This window comes from Coturnix japonica, unplaced genomic scaffold (assembly GCF_054131305.1).
Source record: "Coturnix japonica strain WE unplaced genomic scaffold, WE-NBRP24 Scf050, whole genome shotgun sequence".
NCBI lineage: Eukaryota > Metazoa > Chordata > Aves > Galliformes > Phasianidae > Coturnix > Coturnix japonica.
Genome location: NW_028188953.1, coordinates 703,029 through 729,025, shown reverse-complemented (window position 1 = coordinate 729,025; position 25,997 = coordinate 703,029). Strand labels below are relative to the sequence as shown.

The 25,997-nt window shown below is 54.5% G+C and overlaps 5 protein-coding genes across 13 annotated transcripts in view; 4 read left to right on the top strand and 1 right to left on the bottom strand.

The window, feature by feature from the left end:
* Positions 1-20,062, top strand: part of LOC146752165 (uncharacterized) — a 187,561-nt gene extending 167,499 nt beyond the window's left edge. The window contains exons 2-3 of the mRNA XM_085532985.1: positions 19,292-19,652; positions 19,822-20,062. Coding sequence (XP_085389111.1) covers positions 19,292-19,342 — 51 coding nt within the window. The 3' untranslated portion in view covers positions 19,343-19,652; positions 19,822-20,062. The remainder of the gene's footprint in view (positions 1-19,291; positions 19,653-19,821) is intronic.
* Positions 1,241-24,933, bottom strand: LOC146752162 (uncharacterized). Of its 8 annotated transcripts, XM_085533007.1 has the most exons (5): positions 24,181-24,826; positions 3,974-4,045; positions 3,581-3,640; positions 3,149-3,208; positions 1,241-2,525 (listed from the first exon to the last, which is right to left on the bottom strand). In XM_085533007.1, the coding sequence occupies exons 2-5, from the start codon at positions 4,008-4,010 to the stop codon at positions 2,377-2,379; spliced, it is 306 nt and encodes a 101-aa protein (XP_085389133.1). In that variant the 5' UTR covers positions 4,011-4,045; positions 24,181-24,826; the 3' UTR covers positions 1,241-2,376. The 8 variants fall into 8 exon arrangements, 2 of the variants coding, with proteins under 2 accessions (XP_085389133.1, XP_085389134.1); XM_085533008.1 differs by lacking the exon at positions 24,181-24,826 and having other exon boundaries at positions 3,974-5,054; XR_014940917.1 differs by lacking the exons at positions 1,241-2,525; positions 3,149-3,208; positions 3,581-3,640; positions 3,974-4,045; positions 24,181-24,826 and adding exons at positions 14,160-14,326; positions 14,615-14,820; positions 15,003-15,175; positions 15,657-15,996.
* On the top strand, positions 9,949-13,738 carry LOC146752166 (SUN domain-containing protein 2-like). 2 transcript variants are annotated; one of them, XM_085532889.1, is made up of 7 exons: positions 9,949-10,078; positions 10,594-10,634; positions 10,845-11,026; positions 11,531-11,631; positions 12,110-12,277; positions 12,991-13,077; positions 13,575-13,738. In XM_085532889.1, exons 1-7 carry the CDS (start codon positions 10,016-10,018, stop codon positions 13,680-13,682), a joined length of 750 nt encoding a protein of 249 aa, XP_085389015.1. In that variant the 5' UTR covers positions 9,949-10,015; the 3' UTR covers positions 13,683-13,738. The 2 variants fall into 2 exon arrangements, with proteins under 2 accessions (XP_085389015.1, XP_085389014.1); XM_085532888.1 differs by having other exon boundaries at positions 10,039-10,634; positions 13,575-13,693.
* On the top strand, positions 19,490-20,967 carry LOC146752164 (ciliary microtubule associated protein 1A-like). Its single transcript, XM_085532656.1, has 3 exons — positions 19,490-19,547; positions 19,822-19,972; positions 20,145-20,967. Exons 1-3 carry the CDS (start codon positions 19,490-19,492, stop codon positions 20,644-20,646), a joined length of 711 nt encoding a protein of 236 aa, XP_085388782.1. The 3' UTR covers positions 20,647-20,967.
* LOC146752163 (ciliary microtubule associated protein 1A-like) lies at positions 21,076-21,602 on the top strand. The gene is made up of 2 exons (XM_085533013.1): positions 21,076-21,247; positions 21,402-21,602. Exons 1-2 carry the CDS (start codon positions 21,092-21,094, stop codon positions 21,483-21,485), a joined length of 240 nt encoding a protein of 79 aa, XP_085389139.1. The 5' UTR covers positions 21,076-21,091; the 3' UTR covers positions 21,486-21,602.
* Positions 24,934-25,997: the final 1,064 nt, after the last annotated feature.

Genomic DNA, 25,997 nt, shown 5'->3' with positions numbered 1-25,997 from the left:
TGCCAGGGTGGGGCCACGGGGGTGGTCTGTTCCCACAGTCTGTCAGGGGCAGGAACCCACAGGACCCAAAGAGAACTCTTCTATGACAAAAGCCTGAGAGAAGGGGCTGAGTGGAGCATCCAGTGGAGCCAAGTGCCAGGACCAGAGGTTGCCACCAAATGTCAGGAGCACTCCTGCACTGTGTAAGTGCTGCAGCACTGGCACAGAGACCCAGAGAGGCTGTGGGGTTTCCTCTGGGAGATCTCCAAACCCATCGGATGTGTTCCTGGGCACCAATTCTGCTGGCCCTGTTACAGCAGGTCCTGGACCAGATGGGCCCAGATCTCCATTCCAACATCAGCCATTCCGTGCTTCTGCAACACAACACGACACGCTGTGTTTGGCTCAACCTGGCCATTCACAAACAGGTTTCTTCCTCCTCCTGCTCAATGCCATCTCTGTGGGATCACACTGCCTCCTACGATCCAACTCTGTTCCAATCAAGGTCAACACTAAAACAGTGCTGACCTTCATGGAGCCTGGGCTTTGGAACACAGGCACAGGAATAACCACTGCATGGGTGGAACCTTGTGTATTTCTAAAACATGCTACTAAGTGCCCTGTTCAAACTGTGATGCAGAACCAAGGTTGCATTCCCAGCACAGCCAGGCAGGCCGGCACCAGCCCCAAGGCATCAAGCCACAGCCTGAGAGGCCATCACCAGCCCCGGGGCCTAAATCCATGCCTGGCAGGGACCCCGGCCTGCAGGCTTTTGGCCTGGAAGGGCTTCCCCGGCCTGCAGGCATTGGAGCTGGCAGTGCCCCCCAGAGCAGACAGCTGGCTTTTAGCCTAACAGGGCCCCCCTAACCGCATGACCAGCTTCAGGCCTGGCAAGGTCCCCCCCGACTGCCTGGCCGGCTTTTGGCCTCACAGGCCCAGCAGCTCAGGCAGCCATTTTGTTGCCTGGCACTGAGCCCCGGGCAGGCTGCATAGGAATCCCCAGGCCGGCCAGCCGGTTTTTGGCCTTCCAGTGTTTGCACAGAAAGCAGGAAACTCAGCCCACATTTCTCTTCTGGGCATCCCACAGGCTTCCTGTCAATGCAGGATCACTTGTGCTGGTGGTGTTGTATCTCAGGGCCCATCCAAGTCTCTGGAAGCCTCTGGATCCCATGGGGCTGTTTCTGCCCTGCCTGCTGTGCTGCATTTGTGTGAGGGTCTGGTAGTGGGTCAGGTAATGACACGACAACAGTACACGGACAACTGTAGTATAACTATCAATTTATTGGTAGTGTGGGGCCTGGAAAACTCTGGTTGATGACAGCAGTGGTTCTGTGGATGTCAGATGGTGCCCCAAACCAACCCACTGGGGGTGCTCCCACCTCCTGATGGATGGTGGAGAGGAGCAGGAGGGCAGAGGTGGTGCTGGGGAAGGGCTGGGGGCTGCTGGGCCTGGTCTGTTTCCCCCTGGCAGTGGTTTTCCAGGTGTCTGATGCCCCTAAGCTGACACGGTGGGGGGGGGGCGCTTCTACCTAATAAAGGATGGTGGAGGGGAGGGGGAGGGTGGTGACGGTGCCTGGGGAGGTGGGGGGCTGCTGGGCTGGTTATGCTTCCCCCAGGCAGTGGTTGTCTGTCTCTTGGACTGTTTCCCCACCTCTGCACTCTGCGTCCCCTGATGGATGCTGGAGGGGAGGAAGAGGGCAGAGTTGGTGCTGGGGGCTGGGGGCTGCCGGGCCTCTCATGCTTCCCCAAGGCAGCAGTTGTCCGGGTGCTGGGTGATGCTCCGGAGCTGAGGGGACCGCTCCCGCCCCCTGAAGGATGGCGGTGGGGGTGTGGGGGGGCGGCGATGATGCCCGGTGGGGCCGGGGGCTGCTGGGCCTGTCGCTCATCTGCCGGTCAGACGTTGTTTCAGTGCTGGCCGATGACCGCAAGCCTCCACCCCGGGTGGGTTCTTTCTGTCCCCCGAAGGATGGTGGTGGGGGACGGGGGGGCGGCGTTGATGCCCGTCGGGACCGGGGGCTGCTGGGCTTGTCAGACATCCAGTCCAGGTAGGAAGCTTGGCAGTGACCTGTAGATGATGGTATTGTCCTGGGTTTGTTTAGCCCATGTTTTAGCTTCCCAGCGGCGCCTGCAAAGAGAGGAACGTGCTGAGGGCACAGGAGAGCCCCTGCTCTGCTTTCTCACAGCGCATGGCAAAGAGCCACCCTCAGCTCCCAGCCTGTCTCTGGCCCAGCAGTAAGGATGGGCTGAAGCCAATGACAACATCTAACTGCGTCAATCACAGACCGTGTGAGCCAACAATTAACTGGTCTCTTTACGCTGCTTTAACTAGAAACGCCTCCTGGCCCACAGCAGCCCTACAGTAAAGAGTTGGGCAGGATGGGGATGGGGGTCAACAACTCACTTTCTGTTCCTGTACCAGTAAATAAGAAGCCAGCACAGAAGCATCCCCAGCAATAGGGAACCCAAGGAAGCTCCAGCAACTATCAGGTAGAACTTCCAACCAACTTTAACTTGCTCGGCGTTTGCACGTCCTGCACCAGGCACACCTGGAGGAACAACATGGTCATTTCTGTGTCTCGTGCCTTAATGGAAATCTCAAGGAGGTCTGACATTGCTACACAATTCTTTTCCATTTTGTTGGCCTCCTGGAACAAGTGAAAATCCTCAGGCTGCAATGCTTCCCTGCTTCCAGGGGAAGCAAAGGGAACTCCCAAAGGCACCGCACATCGAGGCGCTCTGGAGCCTCTATTTTGCCTCTCAGCTTTGGGTACGCTCTGGCTCTGCCAGATTTGCTCCTTCTTCTCCATCATGCTCTAACATTTCTTTTGCACTCACCTACAGCCGCAGGCCGGCACACCGTGACCCTTTGGGACACGTCGTCTGACTAAACAAAACTCATTAGAGCAGAAGGAGAGTGTGTGCATCTGTTTAATCAGTTGCTGCTAAGAGTGACGTGGACAAGAACCACGGTCGTGTTGTGCAGGGAGTGCTGCCCTGAGCTCTCCCCCCCTACTCAGACCCCACTCCTCGGGGGCAGAGTCAGGGCCCCTCAGCAGCACCTGAACCTGTTTCTCCCCTTTTCCTTCCCCCCGGCATGGGCACAACTTGCACGCTCCTAGTTTTCAGGATGTTTCTCCTGCTTATGAACTCCTGCCAGATCGCTGCTTACCTGGATTCCTCAGAAAACGATAGACCCCGTTGTGGTGGGCTTCCCCGGGATTTGACAGCGCTGTGAAGAATGAGAGTAAGGCAAAGTCTGGGCATGGCGCAGGCACAGAGGAGGCAGAGCTGGGTTGAAATTTGCAGAGGGGCCAGGTGGGCAGTTGGCTGGCACTCAGCAGCTTTGCAGATACTCTCTCCAGGCCACGTGAAACAGTCCTCAGAGACAGCATGGAAGAACATTGGGGTTTTCTTACTAGAAAGATCTCCGATGGATGCAGAGAAAGCCAATGGGACAGTGGGTGCACACAGCACCCACGGAACAGTGACTGCCCAAGCTTCTCATGGACGAGAAACCACCAGGCAGCAAAAAGCTGAACCCTTCCTGAACTTCCACAACCAAATATGAGTAAAGATCATGAGGTGAAGACTGGTGACTTACCTCTGGCATCCACCCCAGGTTCAGGGACAGGTCTCCATTCTGGTAATCCACCAAGAGGGCCTGCAGGCACAAGTGTGACCAGACACAGGTGAGGAGAGCTTCCACTGCACACTGGGGCCTGGTTTTTCTGCAGTGACCTGCAAAGACTGGCAGCAGGTCGGGGAATGACATGGCCCAAACAGCAAAGGCATCGGTTCTCTCCTCCAAAGAGTGGCAAGGGCTGCCTTCCCACTGAAATGGGACAACTCTCCAAGTAAAGAACTACTCTCAGCTGATCTGTGTACAGCCTTTAAGGCACAAAGAGACTTGAAAGACCTTTGGAGGTTCTTAAGTACCTGAATAAACTATTACAGCGCTCATTTTTCTGTCTTCCAGGAAACAGACACAACTTACCTCTGGGTTTCCCCTGAGGCACAAAATCAGTATCCATCAAAACATCTGGATAAGGAACTCCAACATCATCATCTAAAATCAAGAACAGATGAGAGATGTTCCCATTGCATGTTGCGCCTTCTCCCTTAGTGACTGGGGACTGGTCAGGTAATGGAATGGGAGACTCAGACCGTGATTGCCAAAGCTAGAGAATAACCGGGGTGACCTGGAGCCTGGCACTCGGCAGCTTTTCAAAGGCCCTCTCCAGGCCACTTGTAACACACCTCTGGGACCTCATGGAAGGGTATACAGCCCGTCAGGGCTTTCTTACTGGGAGCTCCTTGCTGGATCTCCCACTAAAGCACCAGAGGAAACGATGCCTGTTCCTTCCTCTGGGCTCCAGCTGGGTGTCTCTGTTGGGAACTGGGATTTGCCTGTGGGGAGCACTGGGAAGCCAGAGCAGAAATGCTCACACTTTTCCCAGCACGCTTCTTCTGAGCTCTCCCATAGGACACCTCCAGGGTGGGCTCAGCCAGCAGCAGAGCCATGGCCTGGCATAGCTGGAGCCAGCCCTGGTGGAGCGCTGCTTCAGCCCACACCTGGCTCCTGGGGTGCTGCCTGGCCCCCTTCCCAATAAACCCTTGCAGAAAGGCAGCCCCGGGGCAGTGTGGCACAGGGACAACAGCCTGGACCTCTGGCCTGTAGTTACACTTGGTCCCATCTTTGCCCACCCACCTGCTGCTGGAGCTCGCCACGGCGCAGCACAAGTCTCCTTGGAACACATGGCCATCAGTAGGAGGAGGAGAGCAAGGCGGGCGGGGGACACGGCCCCCCACACTCGTGCCATGCTGCCACCACCACCGCTGCAGCCACAGCAAGTGCTGGGGCCAGCACGGAACAGCTGGGGTACACACACTGAGCACTGTGACCTCATCGAGCACGGCAGGCATTGTGACCTCACATCCCTTCCAGGATGCAGATCTGTTCTGCTGCCATGGCCAGGTTCCCCCTGGGCTTGTGTGCACTGTGTGGTGGGAGCGGATCAGCACTCATCTGGAGCAGCAGGAGACCACAGCTGAGGTTTCCACATTGACATCATGGAAACAGAATCGTGGAAAGGCTTGAGGGGGGGGCGGGAAAGGAAGCTGGAGACACAGGTGCTGTGAAAGGAGAAAGAAAATCACTTTAATGTTGCTTTTATTGCTTCATACAGCTCCGGAGATTTAGTTTTGACTTTCAATGGCACCAAAGAAGCCATTTCTTCATTGACACTATATTTGTTATCACAACCTCTAACAAAAACGGCAAATCGAGCTGTATCTGTAGCACCAACAGTTCCATCGATTGCCAGAGCATTTTGATGGATTGACTGATAGATTTTCCTATTTCTTCAGTCTGCCTGGCTCTAGTTTGTTATAACAGAGCAATTTGAGAAAAATCTATTTGTTTTTTTCAGGACAAATGATATCTGCCATGCCAATTTTGGTCAGAATATATCATGAACTCAATTTCAGGGTGTGAGTGTGTCACAATTTCTGTTAGAATATGTCATTAGCTCTATTTTGGAGTGTAAGAACATCATATATTGGGCTATAATAGGGGCAAAACCCAACTTCTGAGGGTGAGAACTTCACAACTCATGTCAAAATATGCAATAAATCCAATGTTGGAGTGTGTGAGGGCCACAATTTGGGTCAAAATATATCATTAATCCTATTTCAGAGAATGAGAACGTCACAGTTACTTTTATTCTCCCCAGGGTCTGCAGGCCTTTTTCCACTTGCACACTGCACTCGCTTGTCCAGTGCACGACACAAAGCCCAGGTGAAACACCTGCTTGCAAAATAAGTCTTTGCCAAATCAAGATAAACGCCCAAGGTCAGCTCTCTCTACAAAGCAAGTTCTTTGTGACCACAGCCACAAACAGCAGTTCCATTCAAACGATCAGAATTCTTTCTTCCATCCCAGGACTGTTCTTCAATCACAGACCTTCAGGTCCCCGACAAAACTCCCTGAGAATGTCCTTGGGACAAACCCTGCAGGGACAAGGCTGCTTCTTGCCCGTGCTGCCCTCTGGTGCCCAGTGAAGTTCCCGATGATCAGTGACACCCTCTGATGATCAATAAATCCCTCAGCAAAGCTACACGCTGTGTGTCTGTGTCCTTGTTCTCATGCTCAGCAGGGACTGCTGGGATCTGTTCCTGCCTGGCTGTGGCCACCTCAAAGTGCTGGGAGGCTTCCCCAGCTCCATGCCATGCACACCACGTCCTGCACCCCTGTGGGCTTCCCCACCCTCTCTCATCACCTGCTCCAAAGTCCTAAAGGATGGAGCTCCTCATGCTGCCAAGCAGCCCCAATACCTTCCTTCTGCTCTCTCTCAGCTCCTCCATACAATTCCTCCCAAACCCTACACCCTTTGATCCACCTCTGCATGGACACAGTGTGACCACGTCACCCTCCTTTTAGCCCCTCTTACTGCAGCCACTTGTCTCTCCTTTGGGTCTGCTCAAGGCCTCTTGCATCAGTGCCCCAACTCCACCACCCAGATCAAGGTCTGCATATCCCCTCCCATGGACACCTCCAATCCCCGATGACCAACGAAGCCCTGTGATGACCAGTGACACCCCCTGTTGATCAACGAAGCCTTCTGATGGTCAGTGAACATCTCTGACAATCAGTGGAGCCCTCCAAATACCAACAAAGCCTTCAGATGACCGCAGTCACCTCCTCTAAACACACTACAGGGCCGTGATGTCTTCTGTGCAGTGAGGGGCCCAAAAGTGGACACAGCACCAGAGCTGAGAACAGGGGGACAATCACTGCCCCGTTCCTGCTGCCAACGCTGTTTCTGATACAAGGCAGGATGCTGTTGTCCTTCTTGGCCTGCTGGGCACACCGCTGGCTCATGTTCCTCTGAGCATCCACCAGTGCCCCCAGGTCCAGTTCCTCTACGCAGCCTTCCAACCACTCTGCCCCACGCCTGGAGCGTTGCCTGGGGTTGCTGTGGCCAAAGTGCGGGACCCGGCTCTTGGTCTTGTGGAATCTCATCCCACTGGCTTCAGCCCAGACATCCAGCCTGTCCAGATCCTGATGTGCTTACCATGGTGGAGGCGACCGCTGGGTGGCTTGAAACATACGCAGTACCCCATGCTACCCTCTAAACACCATATTAGGTCTCAAGAAACAAGTCCTGTGTGACATGGCACTCCAGAAAGAACCGAGTCATAGAATGGGGCTCATTTCCACACTGTCCTTGTAAATACTCGGGCCAAAGATCATGGCAAGGAGTGGATTTATCGCATCCACTACCATGCACCAGCTTCTGGTGAAACTGAACGCCAAAATGGGTTGTTAAAAACCATGTTGAAAGCAATGGGTGGCGGGACATTGAAGCACTGGAAGAAGAATTGGGCAGAAGCCACTTGGTTGGCCAACACCCGAGGATCTATCAGTTGCCGTCGTCCTGCCAGCTCCCTACATACTGTCAAGGGAGAGAAGGTCCCTGCAGTGCATGTAAAGAACATGCTGGGAAAAGCAGTTTGGGTCTTGCCAGCTTCTGGAAGGGCAAACCTCTGCGTGGAACTGCTTTTGCTCAGGGAGCTGGGTGTGCTTGTTGGGTGATTGAGTAAAATGGGGCTGTTCAATGTGCACCAGAAGGGAATTTGATGCTGGGGAAGGGCAGTCAGTAATTCCATGCACACGTATAGGTTTGTGTGTGCGTGTGCTTAATGCTTGTGAACGATTGTTTCTTGTTGGTGTGTATTAAACATGCTGTGGTGATGTGGAATAAGGGGTGGAATGTCACTGATGATTTTTGGTTATCGGTATCCCACATCACAGCACCATGTATTGCACTGGGAGCTAAAGAGTTAATCCTCAGGGCACTGCAGTAGAAGAACTCCTGCATTGCCCAGCAGGCTGTTGGCTGTGCTGTTCTCATTGCTGCTTTGGGGCAATAATACATGTAGGGCCTCAGTAGCTCATCTGACATCCCTTTTCCTTCGGCTCTCCTCCCTGCTGCTCCACCTGACGGCGCATCTCCCCTCGGCATCACGGTGAGGCCCTTCCACCTTTTTGACACTCTCATTCCATCTGATTGATGAGCTTCAATCTTCATCATATGGTATTACAGCGTGCTACCTTGCATTCCCACACCATGTTGAGTAAATCCCTTTGTTTCTCCTCAGATCGTTGCTGCTGTTTGTCATGGTTTTGGTGTCCCCATTGACAGCTCCCCTCCCACCAGTGGTGAAGATGGCGCTTTGTGGCTTTGTTCCCACCAGGGATGGTTTGTTCTATGATTCTGTGTGTCCCCTTGGGCCAACATTACCCCTTTGGCAATGAAATCCAAGCCCATTCCTCTCCATCTCTATTCCCAAGGGATCCTCCTTCCACACCCTCTCCCCAGTCCCAGATTTCGTCTTCAACCCCCAAAATTGGCATTTCCAGGTTCCAAATACATCCACCCTTTCACAGCAACACCATGGAAGGCAGCGCTAAAGCTGGGAACTCCTCCCCAGCCAAGCTGTCATGGATTTGTACCTTTTGCTATGGGTTTCCCACCTCATCACATCCTGTGGAGCTCAGAGAAGAACTACATGTTCCAGAGGCCCTCAGGTTCAATTAGACTGTATTATATTGTGTAATCTTGCATCCCAACATCGTAGTTAGTAAAGTAAGTCTTCCTCCTTAGATCGTTGCCACTGCTCTGTTTGTTTCCTTAGCCCAGCTCCCATCTCCCTACCCCTTTCCCTTCCCATTATTGGGGGCTGGGGAGCCCAAAGGCCAACTAGCCCCCTGTTATGGACATAGATTGATCCAGATAACTCCATGACGAGGGTGAGCAGTGATAGGACAAGGGGGAATGGTTTTAAACTGAGACGGGGGAGGTTTAGGATGCATCTTAGGAGGAAGTTTTTCACCCAGAGGGTGGTGACGCACTGGAACAGGTTGCCCAAGGAAGCTGTGGATGCCCCTTCCCTGCAGGCATTCAAGGCCAGGCTGGATGTGGCTCTGGGCTGCCTGGGCTGCTGGTTGGCGACCCTGCACACAGCAGGCGGTTGGAACTGGATGATCATTGTGGTCCTTTTCAACCCAGGCCATTCTATGAGTCTGTGACTCTCACAGCCCCCACCAGAAGCACACGGCCTGTCCGTGCCCAGGACGGGAGCAGCTGTGCAATGGCACAGACATCTTTACCAGGGCATCCAAAGGAGCTCCGAGCGCAGGGTATTCCAGCCTTGGGCTGGGGGCAAACCCACAGGGTCTGTCCCTCCTGGGCACACCCTGTGAGCTCATAGAAGGCGTCACTTGGCCCTCACAGCTGTCAGCCATTATGACATCAGAACCTGCCGTCCTGCTGAGGCACGCTGCAGAGCTGTGCAGCACTGCAGTCCTGTGAGGAGTGCAGAGCAGGCGAGTGGAGAAGAGGTGCTTGTGTCCTGGGAGGAGAGCAAGCCATTCTCTGTGTCTGTGCGAGTGAAGGAGCCAAAATGCCAGCCCAGCTGGGCAGGTGGGTGCAGCAGGGCCAGAATGTGGGGAGGGGAAGGCAGAACCGCTGCGTGCTGCTGGGCTTTCTCCAGCCAGGCAGCCCAAACTCCATTTCCGTGGGCACAGCCCTGCTCCTGCTCTGGGGAGAGCCGACTGGGGCAAGGCTGCTGCCCCCCATGGCACAGCACAGCACAGCCCTTCACTCTCACGTGTCCCATGGGTGCTGTGGCACTAAGCAGCTCTTGCTAACGGGCCCTCTCTGGACTCACATCTCTGCTGGGCAGAGGAAGCCATGGCAGCCGTCTGCTCCAAGGATCCCAGCAGACCGTGTGTGTCCCTGCGCTGGGCCGTGATAACCACCATCTGATCTCTCCCTTAGGCAACGCGTCAACCAAGAGGAGGGAAGGAGGACTCCCGTCCTGCCTCTAGTGGTCCTTTCTGGTGAGTGTTCCCCACCCAAAGCCATCCCAGCACAGCCGGGGAGTGGGACTGTCCCACATGGCTGGGTTGGGAGGAGGGAAATGGGCTGTAGGGCTCAGAGCAGTCTGGCAAACTAATGGTCTCTCCCGACCGATGTCCCCCACAGCTGGAGCCTTCCTCTGGATATTGGGAGTTTGGAGAGAGAACGCCCTGCAGGTCAGTGCTACACTGTGCGGCAGAGGCCAAAGCTCTGCCCTTCTGCCTCCGTGGGGACAGTTTGGCCATGGGCTCATCGCTGCTGAGACGGAGCCGGGCTGGGGGTTGCCTTGGCAGCAGGACAGGTTTTGGTGTGGCAGCATCTTCCCAGTGCCCAGCACGGAGCTGAAGGCAACAGCGCGTGGGAAGAAGGAGCCTTTGGCCCATCCGTGGGACTGGGGAGTCTGGAGGGGATGGGAAAGCAAACGGAGAAGCAGCAGATGCTCTGACACCCCATAGAGCCCTATAGAGCCCCTACAGACACCCTGTAGAGCCCCATAATGCTCTGTAAGACCCCATAGAGCTGCACAAGAGCTCATAGAGAACCAAAGAGCCTCATGGTGCCCACAGGCTGTGGTCCTCTGCAAAGTGCTGGGAAGCAGCAGGAAATTCTGCCAGCGGCTCCCTGGGAAGCTGCTTTGGAAGCTCTGGCCGTGCTCCTCATGCTTCCTCCCATCAATGCCTTTCTCTTCCAGGTGGTGTCTGCAGGACCTGGGCAAGAGCTCCTGTCTATGGGGTAAGGATACTTCCTTGCCATGCACCTGGCTCTGCAGCGTGGCCTCAGCTGGCTGTGTGCTCTATGTGGCCCTTGGCAAAGCAAAGGAACCAAAGGGGCTGGGGGATAAGGAAGAGCACAACCCCCTGGGATCCTTCACTTCATGGCACTGGAACTCTGACCTGCGGGGTGGACATTGCTGAACAAGACTTGCTTTGGCTTTGCCTTCAGGAACCCACTGGTTCAGCTGTCGGCCAGGAAGGAGCTCATTGTCGAGTCACTCTCTGATGTCCTGGAAGAGAACGGGATCCACGGACTCGAGAGAGAGAAAATTCTGCAGCTGACACGGCACGCAATGGAGGCAGCTGTGGAAAAGAGCAACTGGATGCCCAACTGGGCTCTGAAATCCTTGGGTATGTAGACAGCTCTTCACTACCCTCAGCTTTGCGCTCCCCCAAACCTGCCCAGCTCTGCTTTCCATCACAGATATCTCACAGAGCTTTAGGCTGGCTGAGGTCTGAAGGGACCTTAAGACCATCCCGGCCCAACTCCCTGCTATTGACAGGGCTTTGCATCAAGGTGCTCAGGGCTTCATCCAACCTGGTCTCCAACGCCTCCATGGCTCCTCTGGGCAGCACATTGCAGGGCCTCACTGTCCACTGGGGGTCCAGAATTTCCTCCTCACTTCCCATCTAATCCCCCCATCTCTGAGGCTTTACAAACCCTTCCCCTCTGCTCCCAGGGCTGACCGGCTCCTTTCTCCAATCAGCGCTTCAGGCCGGGACTCAGCAGTTCCCATACACAGCAGGAGGGATTCTGCACCCCAGAGCCCTGCCAAGAGCTTTGGGGATTGAGCATTCCCTCCTTCAGCTCATCTCTGGGCCATCCCAGTGCACGTCTGTCCATCTTTATTTCAGGTGCCACTGTTGATGCGGAGAGGACAACCAAGAGTTATGGTGGGAAAGGCCGGCTTTCTCCCCTCTTTTCCTCCGCGAAGTCCCCGGAAACCATCTTGCAGGTATGGCAGGAGAAGTGCTGACTGTGGGCTTCCCCCCCTTGCTTTCGCCCCCCTCCCCCCACAGACACCCCACAGAGCCCCATAAGGGCTCCCCCTCCACCCCCCAGTCCTTTCTTCCCCCAGTCCTTCCCCTTCCATCCTTCCCCCCCATCCTCACCCCATTCTGGCTGCACATCCATTTCCTTTGGCCCAGCTGCTCTGCTCAGCCCACACTCTTCCCCACATCGCTGACACCAGCGTTGGGAGGGTGCTGGGCTGACAGATGCTGGGGAGGGCTGCCCCGCTGGCTCTGTGCAAGCAGAGAAAGGCAATTGACTCCAGAGCTGTTGTCCAAACCTCTGCATATTGCCCTCCCGTCCCTTGAGTAGCGTTCCATGACGGGCAGCCCCATAGAAGACAAGGTCTGTGCTCCTTGCCCACCATCCAGCTCTGGCGGCTCTTTGCCTCCCCACTGATGGACGCGTCTTTCTCCTTTCAGCCCGATGTTTCTGCTGGAAGCTGCTGGGCTTTTCAAGGATCTCAGGGCCATGCTGTCATCCAGCTGCCAGAGAACATCTGGCCCACGGCTTTCACCGTGTGGCACGTGTCCAAGGCAGTGTCTCCCTCTGGGGAGGTCAGCAGTGCCCCCAGAGACTTTGCCATCTTGGTAAGTCTCTGCCTGCTGCTGCTTCTGGAGGGCCCCGAGGAAAAAGCTTTGCCATAGAGCCCCATAAGAGCCCACTGAACCCCTATAGAGCCCCAGGGACAACCAACACAACACCATAACCGCAACATAAGACCCCATAGACCCCCACAGACACCCCAAAGAGCCCTGTAGAGCCCCCACCGACACCCCATAGAGCCCTATAATGTTCTGTAAGACCCCATAGAGCTGCACAAGAGCTCATAGAAAACTAAAGAGCCTCATGGTGCCCCACAGACACCCAACAGGGCCCCATAAGGGCCCTACAGACACCCAACAGAGCCCCATAACTGCCACATAGAGCCCTGTAAGACCCCATAGAGCCACACAAGAGCTCATAGAGCACCATAGAGCCACACAGTAGACACCCAACAGAGCCCCATATGACCCATACTGTTGGGAGCTCCCAAATTTCAGTGGTGGGCTGCTGCAGAGCATCCTGCCTGAGGGCACCGAATCCCTCGGGTGGTTCCATGTCTCCAAAAGCCTCTAGGGCTCTTTGTGGCCGAGCAGCTGGGAGCAATTGCTCCACGTGCCCTGACTCAGGTTCACCCTCCTTTGTGCTCCAATCCTGCCAGAGCACAGGGAGGGTTGGAAGGGCTCCCACCTTTGGCCTCAGTGTGTTCTTTATGGCACGGCCTGCCTAAGTGTGACCGCCATCATCTCTTCTCTTTGAGGGAGTGGATGAGGACGAAGAGGAAACTCTCCTGGGGTCATTTGTTTACAACGTGGACGGAGAGATCTCCCAGACCTTCCACGTTCAGGTATGGCAAGTGCAAGGGGGGAGGCCGGGCTGCCTGCAAGGCATGGGAAGAAAGAGCTTTCCTGCCCACCCTCTGCTCTGCAACATGGCCGACTCCTGCAGGGTCCCTTTTGGAAGCCTTTGGAAGCACTTGTTGTGCCGTGGCTCTTCCCATGCCCATAACAAAGTCTCTCCTCTGCTACTGCTTCACTTGCATACTGAGACCTTGAAATAACTACAAACTGCTTCACTTATATACTGAGACCTTGAAAGAAAAGATTCTTCTCTTGTTCTAAAGGCAGAAACAACATTTGATTCCCACACTGATACGATGGGCAATAACAAGAGGGGGGTCTGCATGCTAAACAACTATTGAATATGAATCTGAATTCTAGGAAATCACTGACTGTGTATTAGGTTCACCCATATCTATGGGGCGAACAGTGGGATCTGTGGGGCACTATGTGGCACTGGTCCCCCTCCGGCCCATAACGAAGCCTCTCCTCTTTGCATTGGCAGGAGAAGCCCCTTCAGTCGTATCGAAAGTTCAAACTGGATGTGCGGAACAACTGGGGAAACGCGGAATACACCTGCGTGTATAGAGTGGAAATCCACGGCAACCCCTAAAAACCCCTAAAAACCCCTAAAAATCCCTAAAACCCCCTAATAAACCCTAAAAACCCCTAAACTCTGATGTCTACCAGAGGGTTTTAATTAGGGACTGATCATTCACTGAAGAGATGTTGATAACTTTCTGCCCACCTTGAGGCTGGCTGGGGGGAGGGAGGAGCTGCGGGGCTGAGTTGGGTGGGTGTTTGGGGGGGGACCGGGGAGGGGGCCTGGGCGAAGGGGGTGGGGGCTGCGGGCCACTCTGCGTTTGCCCTGTGCTGCCTCTGCGGTGCTCAGGGCTTCTGCTTTCTGGGTGAATACAAACTCCACTTGTTTATTGATGAGCTGCAACCAGACTTGGAGTGCCAAGCTGGGCTGCTGCCACGAAGCTGCTGCCTTCTGACGCTCCTCCACTCAGTCTGTCCATTGCAGCTTCTCCGTCTTCATTGTAGAGGACTGGAAAGAAACAAAGCAAGAATCAAGAGGACACCGCTTCCCTCAGCATTCTACAAGCCCCTTCGTTTCTGACAGACAGGGACCCTGAGAACAAAAAGAGCACATCTGTGCTCGCCAGGGACTCAGCTCTGCATGGGCAGCGGCAGCTCTCAGAGAAGCCTTCTTCATTTCCTCTCTCCTCTCTTTCTGTTGTCATCATCATCTGGCTGTAGAGCAAGGAAAGAGAAATTCATTTTGTCAACAGCAAAACTGCGGAAACATGGGTACCATGAAAACAGGCCAGGAAGCCTCTCAGGGAAGGGGGTTTCTAGTGGGACGTGGAGTTAATTGGAAAAGAGGGGGCCAGGCATTCTGGCATGGTCTTGGTTAAGGACATGGACTGGGTAGCCTTCAACTCTTTTCTCTTCTCTGTCCAGAGAAGGAAAAAGCAAAGCAAACCATGCGCTTGATAAAGGAAGTGCCTCACCATGGCAGCTACAACAGCATCTTCTTACCTCTTGGCTTTGAGGCCCAGGACCGCTCAGTCGGCACTGGGGCAGGCCCAGGATGTGCTGCTGGAGCTGGCACACTGCCTCTGCTCTGATGTGGGCTCTGGGCCTTTGCCACACTGCGCTCCACCTTCGAGTGTTTCTTGGCAGGCCACAGCTCTGCTTTTTGCTCCTCTTCCTCCACTCCCTTGTGCTTTCTTGCAGCCACGGTCCTGCAGAAGGAATGGTTGTCAACTGTGGAGGAAGGTCGTCCCCCTGTCCTGGGACCTCCTGTTCCAGGAAGCCCTCCAGCCTGGAGAGCAGCTTTCACGTAGATCTTGCCATTTGGCTCAGCACCACTCCCTGTTAGAACCAAGAAAGGGGAAGCTGCAAGATTTAACGAGTCCAGCACTACCTTCAGGCTGCAAACTAGCACAGAATCACAGAATCAGATGGGTTGGAAGGGACATCCAGAGATCATCGAGACCAACCCCCCAGCTGGGCCACGATACAAGGACATCTCATCTCCAGTGTTGACTGCAATGGATCTTAGGCTCTTGGGTGAACTGTGGGTTTGCATTTCCAGTCCTGGACAGGAAAGGTCACTGTCAACCCCTCCAACTGCAAGAGCTCAAGCAACATGCAATGACAACAGTCCCAGGAAAGGACAAACAGCAAGCCTAACTAGAAAGACAGGACCCAGAACCCAGATGCCTGCTGTGTGTCTGTAGCTCTCTTCACAGCTGGGCCACACTCCACACCAGTGCCCTGCCTTCCTGCAAGGCCACGCTTCACTGCAAGCCTGTTTGCTTCAGCTTCTGGCAGAAAGGAAACAAGAAAGACGTGAAGAGCATCTCTTGGCAGGAAGATCTGAGCACAGCCAACCACAAACTTCTGCTCCTCAAGCGTACTTTCTGCCATTTGCCTTCCTGCTGCTACAGCGGAGTGCCATTTCTGCAGCCAGCACACATCTGCAGCGTCCTTCCTTCTCTCCTCCAGCACACACACCCCTTCATGCAGCCCTAGATAGAGGCAGCTACCCACATCAAAGCTCACAACAGCTTCTTACCTGGCGAGGCTTTACATTTCAACCGTTGGCAGCTGCGGCCACCTGGCTGTACTTCAGGGGCTCCACCTTCCTGTGGGCTGAAAAATGCCACGGACAGAGTTGATGATACGGTTGCTGTTCCACAGCTGCTTCCCTAGAACTGCTACTAAGTGACATCAATCAGAACGGCCCCACGTTTGGACGGGCTGCTCCGAGGGGGAGGTCTGCTTCTGAGAAGGGAGGTGGTGGCCCTGTTTGCACCATCCATAAAGGCATCAGAGCTTTAATCCCCCTTCAACCTGGCAAGGACTCCCTGCGGGACTTGAGGTGGTGCATAGCTATGAGGTTGCTGGCCAATTGAAACATCGGCCAGTGCTGAGTCACGATCCCGTTTGCAGTCCTGATTTCTTTGGAGATGATGTCAAAGGAGCCAAAGATGGGAATCCCGACTCCCGGCAAGTGAAAGAGAAATGAGGCGTGGAAGGGTTATGGGCTGGCTGGAGGAAGAGCTGGAGTTGATCCAGCGTAGGGACAGAGCTTAGGAGCCCTCTCCCACTGTTCAGAGACACAAGCCAGGGCACAGGAAAGGCTTTGGGAAGGGGCTGCATAGTCATCTCCTTCTTCTCGCCCTCCCAAATGCAGCACAGCAGGCAGGGCAGAAACAGCCCCATGGGATCCAGAGGCTTCCAGAGACTTGGATGGGCCCTGAGATACAACACCACCAGCACAAGTGACCCTGCATTGACAGGAAGCCCGTGGGATGCCCAGAAGAGAAATGTGGGCTGAGTTTCCTGCTTTCTGTGCAAACACTGGAAGGCCAAAAGCCGGCAGGCCGGCCTGGGGATTCCTATGCAGCCTGCCCGGGGCTCAGTGCCAGGCAACAAAATGGCTGCCTGACCTGCTGGGCCTGTGAGGCCAAAAGCCGGCCAGGCAGTCGGGAAGGCCCTTGCCAGGCCTGAAGCTGGTCATGCCGTTAGGGGGGCCCTGCCAGGCTAAAAGCCAGCTGTCTGCTCTGGGGGGCACTGCCAGCTCCAATGCCTGCAGGCCGGGGAAGCCCTTCCAGGCCAAAAGCTTGCAGGCCGGGGTCCCTGCCAGGCATGGATTTAGGCCCCGGGGCTGGTGATGGCCTCTCAGGCTGTGGCTTGATGCCTTGGGGCTGGTGCCGGCCTGCCTGGCTGTGCTGGGAATGCAACCTTGGTTCTGCATCACAGTTTGAACAGGGCAGTTAGTAGCATGTTTTAGAAATACACAAGGTTCCACCCATGCAGTGGTTATTCCTGTGCCTGTGTTCCAAAGCCCAGGCTCCATGAAGGTCAGCACTGTTTTAGTGTTGACCTTGATTGGAACAGAGTTGGATCGTAGGAGGCAGTGTGATCCCACAGAGATGGCACTGAGCAGGAGGAGGAAGAAACCTGTTTGTGAATGGCCAGGTTGAGCCAAACACAGCGTGTCGTGTGGTGTTGCAGAAGCACGGAATGGTTGATGTTGGAATGGAGATCTGGGCCCATCTGGTCCAGGCCCTGCTGCAACAGGGCCAGCAGAATTGGTGCCCAGGAACACATCCGATGGGTTTGGAGATCTCCCAGAGGAAACCCCACAGCCTCTCTGGGTCTCTGTGCCAGTGCTGCAGCACTTACACAGTGCAGGAGTGCTCCTGACATTTGGTGGCAACCTCTGGTCCTGGCACTTGGCTCCACTGGATGCTCCACTCAGCCCCTTCTCTCAGGCTTTTGTCATAGAAGAGTTCTCTTTGGGTCCTGTGGGTTCCTGCCCCTGACAGACTGTGGGAACAGACCACCCCCGTGGCCCCACCCTGGCAATTTGTCACTTGCCAAGGACAGAGGGGAAAAAGAGGCAGAGGTAGGGGCAGGTGATAAGGAGGGCAGAAACAGCCCCATCCCTGTCCCCTTGTCTGTAGCGGCAAGTGCTGGCCGTGGTGTGTAGAGCCCCAGAGGGAACCTTAGAGGCCATAGCTTGTAGGCAAAGCAGAAGCGTATGGTGCATAGCTTACGGGGCAAAGCTGTGGGGGTTATGGGACAGAGCATCAGGGGCAGTGGTGGTTCTGTCGGACACAGCCAAAAAAGGAGGCTTAGAGGCCTTAACAGCCCTGTAGAGCCTAAAGTCCTTGAAGCTTAAGGGTAGGCCTGGAGCCGAGGTACTAAAGGGCTGGACTGGAAGCACTGAGGTTTTGAGGGCCTGATGCACAGAGGGAGGCCAAAAAAGAGACCACAAGTCCATGAGCATTTATGGCACAAAGGAAGGCTTAGAGCTGTAATGGAGAACACACCTGGAGGCACAGATGCCTGCAAGCTGTCCTAGAGGCATAGGGGGAGGCCTAAAGGCTTAGAGGTTGCCCAGGATGCTTAGAGGCCTTAAGGTAAAACAGCCTGGAGGGAGGCCCAGAGCCTGGCCAAGAGGCCTTGCAGCTTAGTAGTCTTGAGGCCAAAGGGAGGCATGGAGGCCAAGCAAGAGAAAGCCTAGAAGAGCAGAGGCCAAGAGGAGCTGGGAGTTGTACCTCGAGGTCTGGACACCTACAGCCCAAGAAGCCTGAAGGCCTTGAAGCTGGACTAGAGGTCTTGAGACAGAGAGGCCAAGAGAGCCACAGGGTGGCCCAGGGGCACTCAGGCACCAAAGAAGGTGCAGAGGTGTATGGACTTAGACACCTATGGGAGGGCTTAGAGACATGGAGGTGCAGAGGAAGGCTGAGATGGCTAGAGGACTAGAGGCCTCTCTCCTGGCCTGCAGGCCAGGTCTAGTGCTCTCTCTCATTGGCATTCATGGTCTCTCAGCCTCTTAAAAAGCTTCTTGTTCCATAGGTCTCCTTTAACCCCTTGGTTACTAGGCGTAGGCCCTCAGGGCCACCACACAGGCCTGTAGGAATTAGGCCTCAAGGCCGCTGATGATCCACTCCTCTTTGATGGCTGACCAGAGGTGACGGCTGATGAGAGGTTTTGCCCAGGAGAAGGGAGCAGGGCAGCCTATCTAGGCCCAGTGCCCAGCAACAGCCTCCTGCTGCAGTTCCCTGCAGGACGCTGGTGACTGTCACAGGCTCTGCTGCAGAACACAGACATCAGGACGCTAAGTGCTGGCTTCAGTTTCACTCTTTATTTCCTCTCTCCCTTTGAGCATCCTCTATGACCATAACTGACCGGTCCTGACTGCACAGCACTTCCCATTCACACACACAACTCCATCAGTAAGAAACAAAACAAGAGAGAAAGTACCAATCTGAACAGCCAGCAGGACCTGGCTAAGCTCTGCTGTGTGATCTACCCCTGGATCTGAGGGGTCACTGTCGGGAAGTGCCCGCTGTGACAGAAGCCGGCCACCAGGGACATCCCTACATCCAGCACATCAGCATCAATGGAGCCAAGGATGGGAGCTGGAGATCCTTCTGCAGAAGGCCACCTGATCCCAGAGCAGCCATTGCAATGTGCTCTGCAGCTCTGTCAAATACAGCCAGTGGAGGTCAACAGGCACAACTTGAGCATGGGGCCGGGGGGTTGGGGATCACAAGCAGTGCCCTCCAGGCATGCAGCAGGGCTGCTGGCTGCTCATGGCAGTGCCATGGGGTTTCCAAAGCACAGTTTCCACACTTTTCCAGGGTTGGACGGGACTTTCAGTCCATTTCCCCATTGGGATTCTCTCCCTTGCAGGTGATGCTGATGAAGCCCCAAGAGCTCCGGGCGGCACATGGCTCATACTAGGAGCTGCAGGTGTCGGCAGCGAAAGCTACGACTTCTTCCTGCTTGGGGTGCAAGGCCGAGAAGGCGTGGAGGGCTGCAGGCCAGCCAGGAGATGTCACAGCACGGATGGAATCATCCGGAGCCTGTGTGCTGTCACAATGCGCTGCCATGACATCGCCGGGCCCTCCCCAAGGACAGCCGGCCACTGGCTCCAGGAGCATCATTTGTGAGCTGTGCAGCCCGCAGCCGCTCGCCGTGCCCTGTGCCTGAGAGCAGCCCCAGCAGCAGACCAGCTCAGTCTCATCGCGCTCGTCCTCCAAGGCTCAGAGAGGTGAGGGAGAGCTCCTGCACACTTCAGGCTGCAGAGCCCAGCTTGGCTCTGCTGTGTGTGAGGGGCATGTAGCACGAGACTGGCAGGAATGGCAGTGAGCAGGAGAAATTGCTGCCGGCCCTTCCAGCTCAGGAACTCCCGTCAGTAACTGCTCTGCTCTTGCCTTTAGGTTTGGAGCACATGCCTGTCAACATGGACGAAGCCTGGGTGGGGACCTGGAGACCCCATCGCCCACGTGGCCTCATCTCGGCCCAGTTCCCCAGCCCCGGGCCCAAATACTCCATCCCGGGGACAACAGGTACAGCGACCATCCCCAGGGCGTGAGGCACATTGGGGACATGACGGGGCAGAGCAGCTCCCCAGCCTTGTCCCGTTCTGGCAGAGCCTCCTGGCTCTCTGGCACAGCTGCAAGCCAGGCCTGGCCGAGGAAGGCCAGTGCTACTGGTGATGCTCCTTGTGACCCAAGGGGCTAAAGGAGCTGGAAATATGCAGCTGCACAGGGGTGTGCTCTCTTCTGCTTTTCCTCCTAGGTTACGTGGGCCACAGCCCCACCAAAAACCGTGCCCCCGCTTACACCTTTAGAGGGACCAAACGGCCTGCGGCAGGGAGCTGCGGGCCAGGTCCCTGCTACTTTGTGGAGCCGGCCATCACCAGGAATGGCAAGTACAAGGTTCCAGGCGCCCACCTCCAAGGACGACCCACCACCAAGACCACCGTCACCCCCGGACCGAGTGAGTACCACTGCTGCAGTGTCCCCACGTGCTGCAGTGTCCCCGCGTGCTGCCTGTGTCCCCCAGCAATTGTGCAGCTCTTCAGAGGACTCTTTCTGGCTGCAGAAGGAGACCAGCCCTTCACAGCTTTCTTCCTCTTCTCCTCCGCCCCAGGTGACTACCGCACCGAAGCAGCCAACAAGCACGTCTTCAAGTGCCCACCGGTGCAGTCCATGGCCTTCCGGCGGGAGCCCCTCCGCACAGACCGCCCTCCAGGTACGTGACCCTGGCAAAGGCAGACCCTTCAGCCTGAGCATCCTCCAGGGACGGGCTGCTGCTCAGAGGGGCAACACGTCCCTCCTGCTCCCACCAGCGGGCTGTGCAGGCTGCCCCTCGCTGCTGCTTCCATCTCCTCCATCCCCTCACGCACACACTCTCTGCTGCTCCTCCTGCAGGTCCTGGCACTTACACACTGCCCAGGCTGATGGGGCCCAACACAGCCTACACATCGGCCAGCCCCTGCTACTCCATCAGGGGAAGGAGCCAGCGCGGTCGCTTTGACGAGGACCTTGCCAAGGTGAGCTCTGCTGCTCCTCTCTTCCATGTTAGCGTCCAAAACGAGGCTCTTCTCCTTGTGCCACAGGGGCTTCCAGCCCTGCTGCAGCTTTGCTTAATGCAGCCTTCCAGGGAAAGAGAGAGCCTTGAATGTGACCCCAGCCCCGTGTGGCCATGACTCTCTTGCAGACTCCAGGTCCTGCGGCGCTCCCCAGAGTGGCCGTGGATGTGTACAAGAAAAGGGCGCCCGCATACACCATGGCAGCCCGACCAAAACATGGAGAGGGCAAAGCAGTGAAGCCCGGGCCGGCAGACTACAACGTAGGCCAGGTAAGGCAGCTGCTCAGCTCTTCCCCTCTGCTTCACAAGCACAGCCTTCACGCCTCTCCCCCCTCCCCTGGGCCTTCCCCACATCTCCCTTGCAGGGAGCAAGGGCAGCAAAGAAGGGCCCTTGCTGATCTGCCTTTCCTTTCTGCCCTTCCAGGTGACACTGATCAAGCCCCAGGCGCCTGCCTCCACTTTTGGGATCCGGCATTCCCTCTACACAACCCCCCTCATTGTGGAATAAGACAGCACAGTCTGGAAGGCCGTTGGGGGGGAGAGTAGCCAACATCCAATCTCCTTCTGATCCCATTTCCCTTCATCCAGTTGGGCTTTTGCCCGTTATACTATTAGATGTTCGTGTTAGGAGTAAGTCATTAATAAATTAATTAAAAACCTTATGTAGGCCTTCTTGTTACTCCTTTTTCCTCACTGCTACACACAGGAATGAGCTGCCGCTCCCTGAAGCCTTTCTAACATCAGCGCATTGGAAAACGCTGATGCTTTATCAGTCATTTGCATTACTGAGGGGTTCTGTGTGGTCACAGGGGATCTCTGGGATCCCTATGCGTCTCTATGGGGTCCTTATCGGTCTCTATCAGGTCCCTAGCGTGGCTCTGTGTGGTGATATGGGGCCCCTATGTGCCTCTTTGGGTTGATATGGGTTCTCTAAGGGTCTCTTTGGGATCCCTAAGGGTCTCTATGGGGTGATATGGCAACCCTATGTGTCATTATAAGGTTTTTAAGGGGCAGTATGGGGTCCCTTTTGGGTCACTGGGGATCTATGGGGCTCTATGGGGTCACAAGAGGTCTTCATGGGTCCCTAAGGGGCTCTTTGGGGTAATATAGTGCTCTACGGAGCTCACTGGGGTCCCTGAGGGGCTCTCTGGAGTCCCTGTGGGCCTCTTTGGAGTCTGCTTGGGGCTCTATGGGACTATACGGGGTGATAAGAGGTCCCTATGGGGCTCTTTGCGGTTTCTGAGGGGCATTCCTTGAACAAAGGTTGAAGGGAAAATAATGAATCACGGAGGCAAAAAGAGAACAAAAAGCAAAGGATGGCAACAAAGATAGAGAAAGCAATGTTTGGGTTGGAAGAGATCTGGAAGATCACACAGTTCCAACCCCCCTGCAGTAGGCAGGGACAACTCCCTCTACACCAGGGTGCTCCAAGTCCCACCCAGCCCGGCTTTGTGCACATAAAGACAAACCATGTCTGCCCCCTGAAACCTGTAACAGCCACTCAAGGGGACACACAGCACCTCTCATCATTTCATTAGTAGTAGTCAGAGATCCAAAGGGCCATTTGGCAAGAACAAGCTCCTCACACGCTGCAAGAACATTCTATCGTTCCTGCAGCACTGCCAGATATATCAGGACCGTCCCACTAAAATAATTCATTTCCATTGCTAACAGTCCTGCTAATTGGCCTACCACAGCTGTTACCATTTTCAAGACCTTCTACTTCAAGCCGGCAGATGAATTTCTCAGCTCCTCTCCCCCCTGTCCCAATGGTGGGCACACTCCACGATCTCTGCTTTCCACGCTAGAGCAGCAGCAAATTGTACTTAGGTTTCTGAAGTCCCTTCCAGTCTCAGAAGGGAATGAAACAGAACGAAGGGAATGGATTCAATGGGGCTCTTGCTAAGACACCTGCTGACCCAGAAGAGCTTGCACTTACTCAACACCTATGAAGCTCCTATAAAAGCATCACACACAAATAAGGAAGGGAAGAAAAACCCAGGACGCTGTGGAGGGGTCCTACCTCTGAGCAGGTGATGCCTGTTCCATGTACAGAGGACGGACATAAATTGTACCTCATCTAGTCTCTCCCCCGCTTCGTACAGGCACTTATAGACATTATGGATGGCAAAGTAAGGCTCGTGGAGAAGCCTGGGTATACACAAGGTCTTTAATTCATTGGTGGTAGAGAACTGCTGGCCTGTACGTGTCCAGATCATGGATATTTTCCAACAAGCACCATCCAGGCATGGCAACTCACAGCTGAAATGTCATTGCCCCTGCCAAGTAACTTGCCTGCCTCGAGACGTCTCATTAGAGACTCGCAAACAAGAGCAGAACCCATTTATTCCCATTTCACAGGTTGGCTTCTCTTCACCACACATCACATGCACAAGAACACATTGCTCTTGCAAGGAAGCACGTTCCTACACACCACAGCATCCTGCTGAGCAAGGGCATCATCCACATACATTCCCTCATCTCTGTTACCCTGCAAAGGTTCAAGGACAGAAGACACAGCTCAGCACAGCATCTACTGGAAGCAACCCTTGAGAATTCCCCACTCAGAAACAGCTGCTGGAGATGGCTATTGGAGGCCTTCAAAGGGAATACTAGCTCACAAACACAGTGACGCATCTCAAATGTGCTTTGGGCTTCCTTCTGAAACGAGCAGCAACCCACTTTACTGGGACATTAAGAAAACAGCCCATGGCATTCATGCACACCCAGAGTCAGAATCCCCTCCCTGCACAAGATGGGTTTGAGGAGCAGGCCATGAGACACATCGGGTGAGAAAAAGCCAGCCTGGAGCTCCTCACCGCTGAGCACAGAGCTGCACCCACAAGAAGATTCAACCCCTTCTCCCCTCGCCTTGGCTCACTTGGCCAGAACTTCAGCAATTACAAAAGGAAGATTTGCAAACCTTCACAGCCCTCCTCACTTTGTGCACATCAGACATGGCGGTGGGAGTCATCATCCCCACCATCACCCTCTCAAAATTCCCACTCAGCAACGTCAAGTCACCAATCAAATCCTAGAAAGCCAAGAGAGGAGGAAGGAGGTGGCAGAAGGTGCAGCCTTCCAGGACAGACAGAACTGAGCTGTTCCCCACTTCTCTTTAGGCTCTAGCCCTCCTTGCATCAACAACTGCTCTGAACTGAACAAGAACAAAACAACCTTGGTCAAGGAAATTCTCCGCCGACCTTTCTCTCACGGAGATTGGGTCCTTTTTCACTTTTCACCCCAGTGACACAACCGCCTTCACACATCTCTGTAGACCTTTTAGGTGATCGGAACTTGCTGACGTTGGGAAGCATTTAGTTTGGTCAAGATGTCAATGATGATCTCTTCATCCGTGCCTGCAAGAAACAAATGGAAGCCAGTCAGGCTGCTTGCACAAGAATCAGAAGTGCCCTCTGGTCTTGTGCCGCCTCCAGTCCCCTGCACAGCCAGTTCTCAACAGCCCCAGGACTACATCCATGCACACAAAGCTGCCAGGACACACTCCACCAGAGGAGCTGTATTTCAGGACATAGGAAAGGCAGTTGTCTTTCCACTTCCCAACTATTTTTAGGGCAGCTGTGCAGCAGAGCAATGCAAGCAGCTGCGCTTCCCTGGAACGAACCACCAGAGCAGCCATTCCCAGTGCTGGGGAAAAAAACAAGAAATAAAGTTGACCTGTGGAGGGAGATCAACTTAGCAGAGCCCTTCATGGCCTTCCTGAGTGCTGTGCTTCTTGCTCAGCGCTGAAGCTCGAGATCCCCTTGATTGTTGCCTAAGGCCACAAGAAAAGGATTTAGCAAAGGCAGACTTGCGCCCATGCACACGGAGAGTTGAATTGAAACAAAACAAAGCACATAATAGACGTGAACATGGAGATAGTAAAACTCCACCCACACAAGTGATGTTCTATCAGACTTCTGTCTCACGCAGCACTCTATTCTAAGGGGACTACATCTACCGCTCTCCCCCCGTCCACCCAGCTAGTGACATCTTCATAAAAGGCCACCAGGTTGGTCGAGCACGACCTCCCCTTGGTGAACCCATGCTGGGTACTCCTGAAAACCTCCTTATCTGCCAGGTGTCTGGAGATGGCATCCAGCACAAGCTGTTCCATCACCTTCCCTGGGACAGAGGTGAGACTTGCCTATAGGCTGACTTGCCTATAATTACCTGGCTCTTCCTTCTTGCTGTTTTTGAAGACCGGACTGACACTGGCCGTCCTCCACTCTTTAGGCACCTCCCCAGTTCTCCAGGACCTCTGATAGATTACAGAGAGCGGCTCAGCAACGACCTCCGCCAGCTCTCTCAGCACCCACGGATGCGACCCATCAGATCCCATGGATTTACAGACCTTAATGTTTCCTAGGCACTCACGGACCACCTCTTCCCTGACTAAAAGGGAAATCTCCCATTCCCAAGTCTCTCTCTTCAACCTTCAGTGACTTGCGGAATCAAACTCTATAACCCAGAGATGGGTTATAAAGCAGGTCTGTTTATTCCAGCGCCGGGTGCAAGGGGGATAGCTCCAACCAAACTTGCACACCGACTTGTAAAATCATGACACAGTTATAGGTACATCTAATACATAGTCAATGATTTATTGGAATTCTGATACATAGTCAATAATTCTCGGAATTCTGATACATATTCAGTAGTTCTTTAGCATGCAGACCCCTCTTGTTCTTATCAGGGGGATGCAACTCCTCTTCTGGTATTTACATTATCTATTCTCCTCTTTGCCTGATGTTGTCCGTGAGGTCTCATTCCTTATCTGCATCCTCCCTGCTCTCTCAGGCCCCTTGTTTCTTTTACTTGTTACCTTTAATTTTCTATTACTTGTTTCTACAAACTACCTTTAAGTTCCCTTTACTTGTTTCTATAAACTACCTTTAACTATCCCCCTTTTAGCCCCCCTTTATTCCGAATTCCAGCAGAGCATCTGTTTCCTGCTTCACTGTTCAACAGGGGCTACAGGGGGCTCCGAGGGGATACGGGGGCTCTATAGGAGCCTACAGAG